This window comes from Festucalex cinctus, chromosome 11 (assembly GCF_051991245.1).
Source record: "Festucalex cinctus isolate MCC-2025b chromosome 11, RoL_Fcin_1.0, whole genome shotgun sequence".
Classification (NCBI taxonomy): Eukaryota; Metazoa; Chordata; class Actinopteri; order Syngnathiformes; family Syngnathidae; genus Festucalex; species Festucalex cinctus.
The window spans coordinates 14366808-14378626 of NC_135421.1; the positions used below are offsets into that span (position 1 = coordinate 14366808).

The 11819-nt window shown below is 43.9% G+C and overlaps 1 protein-coding gene across 1 annotated transcript in view; it reads left to right on the forward strand.

Annotated features, from left to right (window-relative positions):
* Positions 1 to 11819, forward strand: part of ttn.1 (titin, tandem duplicate 1) — a 150545-nt gene that overhangs the window by 40587 nt on the left and 98139 nt on the right. The window contains exons 47-60 of the mRNA XM_077537616.1: positions 363 to 665; positions 1633 to 2808; positions 3110 to 3175; positions 3312 to 3386; positions 3544 to 3615; positions 3756 to 3809; positions 3957 to 3992; positions 4126 to 5493; positions 6817 to 7560; positions 7986 to 8036; positions 8288 to 8686; positions 10098 to 10376; positions 11311 to 11580; positions 11647 to 11786. Of these exons, the coding sequence (XP_077393742.1) occupies positions 363 to 665; positions 1633 to 2808; positions 3110 to 3175; positions 3312 to 3386; positions 3544 to 3615; positions 3756 to 3809; positions 3957 to 3992; positions 4126 to 5493; positions 6817 to 7560; positions 7986 to 8036; positions 8288 to 8686; positions 10098 to 10376; positions 11311 to 11580; positions 11647 to 11786 (5033 nt within the window). The remainder of the gene's footprint in view (positions 1 to 362; positions 666 to 1632; positions 2809 to 3109; positions 3176 to 3311; positions 3387 to 3543; positions 3616 to 3755; positions 3810 to 3956; positions 3993 to 4125; positions 5494 to 6816; positions 7561 to 7985; positions 8037 to 8287; positions 8687 to 10097; positions 10377 to 11310; positions 11581 to 11646; positions 11787 to 11819) is intronic.

Genomic DNA, 11819 nt, shown 5'->3' on the forward strand with positions numbered 1-11819 from the left:
CTAAATGTTCTTCCTTGCTCTTGTCACTTTTGTCATATTGCGACACATCCCTTGCTCCTGAAAAGTCAAATGAGTGCCAATATTTTAAAGAAGCTGAGACCATGAAGGCAGCGACGATGGTTACGGCGATGCCTCCACAAGAGAAACAGCTGGTCTCCAAAGGTAAAGATATTCCAAATAATAACTTTTGACATCTTTTGAGCCTTCACTTCAAAAAGTGTTTTGTTTGTCTCGAGTCTTACTGGGTTGTGTTGAACGTTGATATTAGTCTGTCAATATTTCTTTCTTTTTTTTTGTATTCATTTACATCCGTCTTGAATGGCACAAGTCACTGAAGTCATTTGTCTTTTTGAACCTTGAAGAGCTAGACAGAAACGCAGCCTCACAACATGAAACTGCACCTCAGCCTCAAGGTGAACCACAACTAGAACTTGAACCAAAACCTGGACCAGAAATTGAAACAGAGCCTGAAGCAGAACGTGAAGTGGTGGTGACCGCACAGGTCGCTGTGGATCATTTTGTAGACCGGCCATATTCTGTGCCTCTGGAGGCTCCAAAAGACACCATGGCTGAGTCCAAAGCAGCGCCACTGGAAGAGAAAGATGAATTTGCAGCACCCAAGCTAGAGCCTTCTAAGAAAAGGAGGGAGGATTCTAAAGTGAAAGGTAACATCTCTTGACCTGTCTTAATTTGGTTACCTTCTTTAGTTGCCCTAGCTTTAGCTGCTTATGGGTGCGTACTAACACTGACAACATTTGCACTCTTCTTGAAGTCATACTTCTTTTGCCTTGAAGTTGTGATCTTAAACTGGAGTTTCAACAACGTTTAAAAAGTCTTAACCCGTAGGCATTATTGTGACCTGTTTTGGGCTTTTTGATGGTTATGACCGAGTCATTTCAAAATAAGATAGGGCCGACGGGTTTTAAGTGGCAAAAGCACCCAACTAAAAGAAACGTCTCTAAATTTTAACAACCCCAACGCTGAAACGCTGGTTGGTGTGCGCGTATGTGTGCTGTGCATTCATTAGAGTGCTTCTCGGCTCTTTCAAATGAATGATCTTTAAAATCTTTTCGAAGTGATCCTAGGAACAAGACCATCTGAAGCCATCAATGAGAGGCCCCCCAAAACATCTCTTTTGCATCCTCACGATGAGCCACAAGAACCCAAGTATCTTCCAGCAAAATTAAAGCACATTCACGAAGAAGCCAATAAGATTGAAGACCACTCCGGAATGATGATGGAAGTCCCAAAGATTCCAGAAACATCCACAACAAAAGAAAAGTCCCCACAAGCAACTGAAGCAGAACAAAGTCCACAGTTTGAGGAACAGAACCTCACTCGTACAGCTCATCTGCAAGCAAAAGATTCAAAGAGACCAAAGCAAACACTTGAACCTGAAAAGCCTCAGCAACAAGGTAGCTGAGCTATGTAACGAATCTTCAGTCATTCATTGCAATATTTGTTTGTGTGTCACATACGAGTGTGTGTATCACGTATGTTCTACTGTATAATATATGTAAATCACCTGTGCATGCTCTAAAATGTCATATTTTGTCTCTTTGTCACTTTCTTCTTGGCCACCGCTCAATGGTGCAAATCTTCCGTCTTGGCTGAACGTGAAAAATAATCCAGCCGGTCTTGAGGCTGAGCTCCAAGCTGAAGATGAGTTTTCCTTCAAGGGGGTTAAAGGAGAAAAGTTGGATCACCAAGTTGGGACATTTGACAATAAGACAAAGAAAAAGGGCGATCTTCCCGCCAGGAACCGGGCCGAGACCCTTGTCGAAATGGAGTCCACAGAAAAAATGGACAAACTTGTTGAGCATGAAGACACCTTCCGTCATGTTCCCGAAATAGACAGTAAACTTCCGCCAAGGACAGGTCTTGCATCCTACAAAGAACAGTTGCAAGGACATCAATTCAAGGAGGTTATTGAAACAAGAGAATCATTACACAAAGAAATAACACAAGCGAGTCGGCATGTTGATTCTGTTGGCGTGAGAGGCTTTCATCCTTCCAAACAACTATTGAAGTTACAGAGTTCACTTCAAGAGACAAAAACAGCAGTCACAGAGATGATGACTCATGACGTTTCCTCAAAAAACAAAGTTTCTGTCAAATCCGCAGAGGCAGAGAAACAGGTAGAAACTCATCAAGCAGAGGTGAGCAGGAATCGTGACCAAGATCTGAATGCTCTCAATCTGAATGACATATATCAGGAGTTAATAACAATCAGGAGTGAACATGCCTTAACTGCAGAAACAAGTCAACTAGAAGAAGTTGCAGTTGTTCATAAAATAGAGAAAGAAGAATGGAAAGAGGCTAAAGTGCCAAGCGCAGAGAAGAAGAAAGTAAATCAAGTGTCAGACGAGCAGATGGAAGCTGATCAGTTCCAAGCCAGAGTCCTCCCCACCTCCCAAGACTTAATTAACTATCTGACCGAAGTGCCTCGTGATGACTTTGCACATCTCGACAAATCAACTCCTCCGACGGACAGAGAAATGGTGCCGTCTTGCACAGAAAACCCTCCTTCTCAAAAGTCTGCAGTTGATCAAGCTCGAAAGGACAAAGCTTCGGCGGCAAGCAATATTTCTTTCGAAGAAGCACGACGACCCCTTCGACAAGACGCTTGGCCCGAAGTAGTTGCACCACAGCAGAAAGCTCCAAAATCTGAGATTGCTTTTTCTTCTCCACCAAAAACATCTGCCAACTGTGGTGATTCTCTTGATCAAGTGAAAAGGGACCCAACATTTGCCAGACAAGAGGGCAGGACGTGTAAACAAGTCAAGGAAACACAGACACTTCGTCAAGGTATATTGTTTAAGCTCCAACTTCCTCAAAGACTCATCAAGCTCACAGTTGATGTGTGTCACCTTCTTCTTCTTCTTCTCTTACCAGCACAAACTAAACACCTTTGTCATCTTGTAATAATCTTCCGTTTGCCCATCTTTACGCTGTCCCGCTCAATGCGATGCTTTAACAAAAGACCTTGTTGTTGTGTGCTCCACGCTGTTCATCACAATGAAGTGGCTCCGGTCTGGACTAAGCTTGTTGTTTCATGGGTGTGATCCTGGCTTTTTTTGTTTGTTTGTTCCTCATGCATTTCCTCCAGAAGAGAAATCATCTGTGGCTACATCTTCACCTCCTGCTGCTGCAGAGATGTGCTCACCGCCTTCAGGTAGTGTCTTCTGGTCGGTTAAGGGTCTTTCTGGCTTGTTCACGTTGGTCTTTTCCCTCACTTGCTAGGGTTTTGTTTTCAACTGACTTGTTGGTGTCCTGTCTCGGTATGCTTCATCTCTTGGTATCTTCCTCAGTCTCTCCTCCAGAGAAGAAAACATGGAAAGCCTCAGTTCCCTCAGCTATAGAGGGCCAAGTGACTCCTCCTTCAGGTACACTTCCTTCTTCAAACACTGCCATATAAAATTAAAAAAAAAAAAAAAAACAAACCTGCTATAGCTTCACTTACAGGAGTTTGCCTTCTTCTGCATATCCATTTCCTGCCTTGTGTTTTCTGGGTGTGACCTTTTGTTATGTCCTACCTTCAAGTATCTCCTCCAGAGGAGAAGGAAGTGTTTGCTCCTGCACCAAAGCCACCAGCAGAAGTCATCCCTTCCACAGGTAGCATCACTGAGTGTCTGCCGTCCATATTCTTTCACTTCCTTTGTCTTTCCATTCAAACATCTCTGGTGCTTGATCTTAAGTCTTAACATGTGATTCATGGTTTTGCATTTCTTGTTGTCATCGGTCTTGCTCTGCAGAGGAGAAACCTTCTCCAGCAGCTCCCATCTTGAAGCAAGTGTCTCCACCTGAAGGTAAATTTTTCTTTCACCCAGCTGGCGACTGAACCGCTAAAATATGTTATGCTGATGCAATGAACCTTGAAATGTCTTGACGTATTCTCCAAATGAACTATTTGAAAATGTGACTTATTGATACTGATGTCATTTGACCTCTTGCAGACAAGGAACCGGTTAAGGCTCCTGGACCAACTAAAGGTATACTGACCTTTTTCTTTGTATGCATAAGAATTCAAATGGATTATTTACTGTATGAATAGTGTGTTTGTCACTTAGTCCTGAGTTTATATCCATTTGTAACACATCAAACTATCTGCTGCCAAAAACACAGCACCAACTGTATTGAGTCCACTTCAAGAGACAAAAACATCAGCGGCACAGAAGGTGAAGTGTAAAGTTACCTCAGCAACAGAAGCCAAGGCCGTCAGCTTGAGGAAAATTCCAGTAAAAGCTGCAGTGGCTGAGAAAACAGTAGAAACTCATCAGGCAAAAGTTAGCAGGCATTTTGACCAAGAACTCAACAATCACAGCCTTCGTGACAGAGAGGATCGGGAGTTGATCACAATCACAAGAAGTGAGCACGTCTTCATGTCAGGAGAAGAAACGGGTCATCTTGAGCTTTGTCAGGAACATGAGGAAGTTGCAGTTGTTGATAAAATGGAGGGAAAACCGACGAGAGAGACAAATTCGCTAAGCACAGATAAGAATGTAACTAAAATGCCTGATGAGCAGGTAAAAGAGGATCCTGTTGAAGTGTCAGGCCGTCCTGTGTCCAAAGACCTGATAAGATTACAGACTTCACTCGAAGAGACAAAAGCAGTGACACCGAAAACGCAGCGTGAAATTAGCTCAATGACCAAAGGCAAGGACGCAGAAGCCAAGGTCGTCAGCTTGAAGAAAGTTCCAGTAAAACCTGCAGTGGCAGAAGAACAAGTAGAAACTCATCAGGCAGACATAAGCAGGCATTGGGACCAAGAACTCAACGATCACAATCTGCACGACAGAGAGGATCGGGAGTTAATAACAATCAGGAGTGAACAACTCTTCACTTCACTTCAAAAAACAAGTCAACTTGAAGAGGTTGCAGTTGTTGAAAAAATTGAGAATGAAAAACTGATAGAGACAAATGTGCTTAGCACAGATAATAGGACTATAACAAAAATGTCAGATGAGCAGATAAAAGTTGATCATGTTGAAGTGACAAGTCTTCCTCCCTCCAAAGAACTGATAAAGTCAAAGAGTGCGCTTCCAGAAACAAAAGCAACAGCTACACAAAATATAAAGCCTAAAGTTACCTCAAAAACCAAAGATGAAGAGGCTGAAGTCGAGGTCATTAGATTGGACAAAGTTCCAGTAAAATCTGTGGCGGCTGGGAAGGAAGTAGAAATTCATCAGGCAGAAGTGAGCAGGCATTTTGATCAAGAACTCAACGTTCACAGTCTGCATGACAGAGAGTATCGGGAGTTAATAACAATCAAAAGTGAACGCGTCTTCACTTCAGAAGAAATAAGTAAACATGACATTTGCCGAGAACATGAAGAGGTTGCAGTTGTTGAAAGAATTGAGAAAGAAAAACTGATAGACAAAAATGTGCTTAGCACAGATAGGACTACAATGAAAATGTCAGATGAGCAGATAAAAGTTGATCTTGTTGAAGTGACAAGCCTTCCTCCCTCCAAAGAACTGATGAAGTCAGAGAGTGCGTTTCAAGAAACAAAAGCAACAGTTCCACAAAAAATAAAGCCGAAAGTTACCTCAAAAACCAAAGATGAAGAGGCAGAAGCCGAGGTCAGATTGGAGCACGTTCCAATGAAGTCTGCGGTGGCTGGGAAAGAAGTAGAAACTCATCAGGCAGAAGTGAATAGGCATTTTGACCAAGAACAAAACATTCACAGTCTGCATGACAGAGAGGATCGGGAGTTAATAACAAACAGGAGTGAACACCTCTTCACTTCAGAAGAAACAAGTCATCTTGAGATTTGCCGAGAACATGAAGAGGTTGCAGCTGTTGAACAAATTGAGAAAGAAAAACTGATAGAGACAAATGTACTTAGCACAGATAGGAGGATTATAACAATAATGTCAGATGAACAGATAAAAGCTGATCCTGTTGAAGTGACAAGTCTTACGCCCTCCAAAGAACTGATAAAGTCAAAGAGTGCGCTTCCAGAAACAAAAGCAACAGCTATACAAAAAGTAAAGCGTAAAGTTACCTCGAAAACCAGAGATGAGGAGGCAGGAGCCGAGGTAATCAGATTGGACAAAGTTCCAGTAAAATCTGTGGCGGCTGGGAAGCAAGTAGAAACTCATCAGGGAGAACTGACCAGGCTTCTCGACCAGGAACTCAACATTCACAGTCTGCATGAAAGAGAAGATCAGGAGTTAACAACAATCGGTAAGAGTGAACATGTCTTCAGTATCTTCACTCCAGCAGAAAACAAAAATCAACTTCAGCTTTGCAATGAAGCCGACGAGGTTGTAGTTGTCTTTAAAATGGACAAAGAAAAATTTAAATTGAGACAACTTCTAAGCATGGATAAGAAAAAAGGAACTGAAGTGCCAGGTGAGCAAACAGAATCTAAAACAATTCCAAAACAAACACAAAATATTAAACTCGAGGGATGTCCCAGCAAGCCAAAAGACGAACTCAGTCACAAGGATGAAGATGACACCAAAGTTACTAAACCTGATGATGTGAAGCATAAAGACTTAACAGGAAGTACAAGTGAACAAGTCTTTATGCCGTATCCAGAGATGTCAAAAACCCTGATAGCAGCTGTAGAGGTACTGGATGGACAGGCCAAAGTAGAGGTACATGAACCCAATGTGCCCACAAAGACAAAAGAGAAAGAGGAGCTTGAGACAGTAACTGTGAAATATTTGAAAGAGGAGGAAGCTGAACATATAAAAGTAAAGACTTCAAACGGACACCGTCTTGTCAAGACCCATCAACTAGCCATTGATGAAAAGGTCACAAAAGTTGAAGATACTACTGTCGCACGTCCACATCCCGCTCCATCAGATGAAGGCGAGGTGCAGGACCAAGTGAAGCTTCCATTAAAACTGGAAGAAAAAGTGTCGGACAAAGAGAAAAAGCATATGGATGCAAAAACTCAGAGTCACATGCCAAGACACAAACTCTGCACAGATCTTAAGCAAGACCGAGAAAATCCTGCAAGAGAAGACCAAAAGGACCAGGATCCAGATGGCGTAGCCAAGAAATTCAGTCCCCTAGTGAAGAAAGCTGAAGACAAAACTTCACAAAGACAAACAGATACCGTCAAGACTAGTGCCAAACTCAAGGGTACTCCATCACCTGGACAGAGAAGAGAAAAGGGTGAAGGTGAGCAGGACTTCAAGCCCAAGAAGCAGCTGAAAAAGGCTGAACAAAAAGAGAACTTGTCACCCAAGGCTGACAAGCCGAAACCAAAGGACCAAGTCACCATCGGAACAATCACTTCTGCTGAGAACGTTCACCAAATTTCAAAATCAGCTTCACCACAAGTTCTAGAAATTCTTAAGGAACCTTGCCTTCAGGAGACCTCTCAAGCAGATAAACCCGACAAGGTGAGGCTTCCCCTTGTGAAGGAGGTCTCGCCGAGAGCTGTGCAGGTGAAGAAAGTTCCCACCCAGCTAGAGGAGGAGGTGTTCGAGGATGAGATCGATGAGGAGATCTGGACCTGGGAGCTGGTCCCCTCTGAGGACTGGCAAGGTGAAGGGATGGATGGGGCGCGGGAAACTCCAGGCCCTCCTGACAGCCAACAAGGTGAGGTAACATCCAGAAAACTGGAGACGCTGTCGGCAACCCAACTACCGGCACCCATCTTACCAGCACCCACTAGCAGAGCCCCCTACTGGCACCTCCTACCAGCACCTCCCTTACCAGCAACCTGTCCAGCACTGTCACACCTTTAGATTACTCATCTAATCCTCATTGCACTCTCTCAAGTCACCTGATTCATTAATTCACATGAAGGCATGATCACGTGATTCATAAATTTTGTCATCATGATCCCCATCATCATCATCATCATCCCTTTTCTATTCCAGAGTTCCTCAAACCAAACGGACAATTTTGTTGTCCTCCCTCACTGAACATCTTGAAAGCATTGTTGTTGAGGAGAATAATTTGACTGTTGGAAAAGCAAAAGATAATATTGTGACAGGAAATTTTTTCCATGACTTGTCCAGATGGCAAACCAGCAGAGGAAGCTCCCAAAGGACGTGGACGAGGATTTGGCGGTGAGAATTGATTGGCTTCTACGTTAAGTGTTTGTGATCTTATTGGATGAGTTGTGTTTACAAAAGTTAAAATATCTCCCCCTGTTCTTTTTTTTTGCCTGTTCTTGTTTTGGTCTTTGTCTTCTTCCATAAGTCTTTGTTCTAAACTCTTCACTCTTTGTAGTGATTTAATTAATGTTGCCTATTTTCCCCCTCACTTTCTGCTGCTGACCGGAATTAATTCTGAAGCCATTTTATTTCTGCTTTTGCAGTGAGACTAACGCCCTCTCCTGGTGATGGCGGTCGGGGTCGTGGTCTGAGGCCTGGTGGAAAAGGCCCTTCGCCTCCAGAAGAACCTTTTGGAGGATTCAAACTCAAAGCCGTCCCACTGAAGTTCATCAAAAAGCTGGAGGATATCGTGCTCCAGGAGGCAGAGTCCATCGGCTCTTCGGCTGTGTTCGAGTGCCAGGTGTCGCCGTCCACCGCCATCACATCATGGATGAAGGATGGCGGGAACCTGCGCGAGGGCCCCAAGTACAAGTTAACTTCAGACGGCAAGGATCGCAAGATGATGGTCAAAGACGTGCAGTTGTCAGACACCGGCGAGTACACCTGTGTTGCCAGGAACGCTGGCAAGGAAATCACCTGCACTGCTAAACTCATTGTTGAAGGTGAGCTCGCCAATCTTCTAATTCTTTCAACTTTGGAAGAGAAGTGTACAAAGTACCCGTCCTACCAAAAGGTTACATTCCAAAAGGCTCTTCATGTCTTTAATTGTTCCTTAGGCCATTATTTAAGCATTTTTTGTAATTCTCACTACATATTTCTTTACCTCAGTTCTTTCTTTCTCTCATTGATTGTCCATTGGCATCTTTAAGACAATACACTCTCAGTAGTTTACAGCATGGGTCCCCAACCAGACCAGTACCGGGTTACCAGTACCGAATTATACAGGGAGTCCTCGAGTTACGGCCTAGTTCCGTTCCTACACTGGCGATGTAACATCGATTTTCGACTTAAGTCGGATTTCAACGTTAAAGTTGATATTTACATTAACATACTTTGTACAGTAATTTAAAAAAAAAAAAAAAAAAAAAAAAAAGTGCGCATACATTCATTGCTGACGGATGGCAGAGCGGAGCTTATTCAAACTTAAAAATGGAAATGTGACGCGCCTGATGGCGAGCCGACCTGCTCGATGGACGTCCATTGCTGCTTTAAAATTGCGCGGTCACTGCGGAAATTAACAAAAAAGAATGTGCTACGGACGAGGCACAGGCGCCGTAAAGTTGAAACGACGTAGGTTGCACACGACGTAACTTGAGGACTCCCTGTATTGCTCATTAGAGTCTAAAAGAAGTTCTATATTGAAAATCACGTTTATCTGATTATGTCTCGGTCAATCAGGCGGACAAAAGTAGGCTAGCAGGCTAGCAAAAATGAGTGGGGGGAAAAGGGGGAAAAGGCCAAATAATGAGACAGAAGAATTTAGAAATAAAATCGAAAAGAAGCCTACCACTTCCAAGCTGTATTTAAGAGAAAATGTCAGCTGTCCCATTTAATTTTGAAGTTTATTGCTGGTTGACTTGCAGATGTAAACCGTTCTGCATAAATGTCGTGACAGGCTTGAAGATTTGGCAATGAATTTTTCAAAACTGCTTCTGCACGCCTGCCATTAAAAGGCAACCCTTTGGGGTTTTTGCAAAGACATTTGTTGACCCCAAAAGGGGATGGGACCATCCCAATGACAGTTGCATGCCTCCCACTAAGAACAGCAATGACATTCAGATTAATGGTGGAGCAGTATGTTGAATATTCAGGCATTTGTTTTCACTTGTTTCTGGGGACTGCCGGCATAAGGGTTTTAATGGTCAAATGAGATTGTCATAAAATGGTCTTACCATTGACGACTAGGTGAGAGGGTCATCAATCTGATAGTCTGTGGTCAATGAGCTTTCTTGAATAGCAGAGGAGGTTTTTGAGGGAGCAGGCGATGGTCGGAGGCAGGGTTCTTTTTTTCTTAAGAAAACAGGAATGTTATTCAATTGAATATTTGCATTCCAAGTTGATGTCCTTGTTCAGAGTTGCCCGTGAAGTGGGTCAAAGAGTTGGAAGCAGAGACGTCGTGCACCAAGGGTCAGCCCATGTACTTGACCTGTGAGCTCAACAAGGAGAGGGACGTCATCTGGAAGCGGGACGGCGTCAAACTGAAGACTACAGCCGGGAAGTTGGCCATCAATATCATCGGCTTGCAGCACGCCGTCACCATCCAGAACGCCATTGAGGGAGACAGCGGCCTCTACTCATGCGAGGTGGACGCACCGGATGGCATCAAGACCAGCACCAACGTCAAAGTCACCGGTAAGGAACACGCCAAACGGTCAACATTGACCAACTTGCAAATGTGTCCGTCAAAAGTACATCTTGAAAAAATGATGAAAAATCAAACCCTTTCTATGCTGTCGTCGTATACAAAGAAACAATGTTAATGCAGTCGATGGCAGTGGCTCGCATCTCTGTCTTATTTGTGTTATTTTTGCAATTGTTTTGGAATTCCGTCAATATTGACGGATGGTCCGTTAGTCGGCCAATGACGGATGCCCATTTTGAATGACGGCTAACATTGACGGACGGCCATTTCGCTGAGGAATGACGGATTGTCCATTACATTACGGTTCAGCTTGAAATATTGACGGATTGGCGATGACGGACGCTAAGACTCAAGCTCACAAGCGAGCCTTTGTGGCACCTGCTTTGTTTGCGGGGTGCACGGACAACGGCAAGAAATCAAGATTCAGGCACAACTAACGACACTTTCCCGATACTGGATTTTTATCTACAGTATATTTTGTTCCTCACAAAAATGAGTACATCTCTCATAGTTTTGTAAATATGTGATTCTCTTTTCATGGGATGATGACACTAAAGAACCAACACTTTGCTACAATGTAAAGTGGCCCGTGTACAAGAGTGTACGTTTACTGCCCTCTCAAAATAAGTCAATAAACAGACATTAAACAGCTGGCAACAAATGTGAGTACACCACCAACTGAAACTGTTCAAATTGGGCCCAATTAGCCACTTTTTTTGCTCAACATGCACATCTTTGGAACGCAGAAAACCAAGTACTTCAGCAGATAATCAAATTTGATTGCACGCTTTGTTTTGAAGCGAGCTGAACGGTGGTCAATGCCAGGCTTCCCAGACCCGCTTTCTTTCTTTCAAGAAAGTGGGTGTGGCTAGGCCAGGCTAGGCAGCACAGATGGATGAAATCTTGTCAACCTTTTTTGCTCAGAGGTGATCAAAGACTGGTTGGTGAAGCCCCTGAGGGACCAGCATGTGAAACCCAGATCCAGCGCCACCTTCAGGTGTCAACTCTTCAAGGACACGCCCAACTGGAAGTGGCTCAAAGGCGAGACGGAGCTCACGCCCTCCGACAAGGTGGAGATCAGCAAAGACGGCGTCACCATGATGCTCACTATCAACAACTGTCAGCCGGACGACGTGTCGGAATACACCTTCGCCGTGGAGGATCGCAAATACGTGGCCAAACTGACTCTGGGAGGTGCGTAGGAGGCACAAGTCAAGCGCGTTCATCTTCACGAATGACGTTTTTGATGTGCTTGGTCAGAACGTGAGGCAGAAATCTTGAAGCCGTTGGCCAGCGTGGAAGTGGTGGAAAAGGAAGAAGCCAACTTTGACACGGAAATCTCAGAGGACGACGTCATCGGCGAATGGAAACTTCAGGGACAAGTGCTGAGCCGCTCTCCGGTAAGTCACGTCTTTGTGGTCTTTGTCTTATCG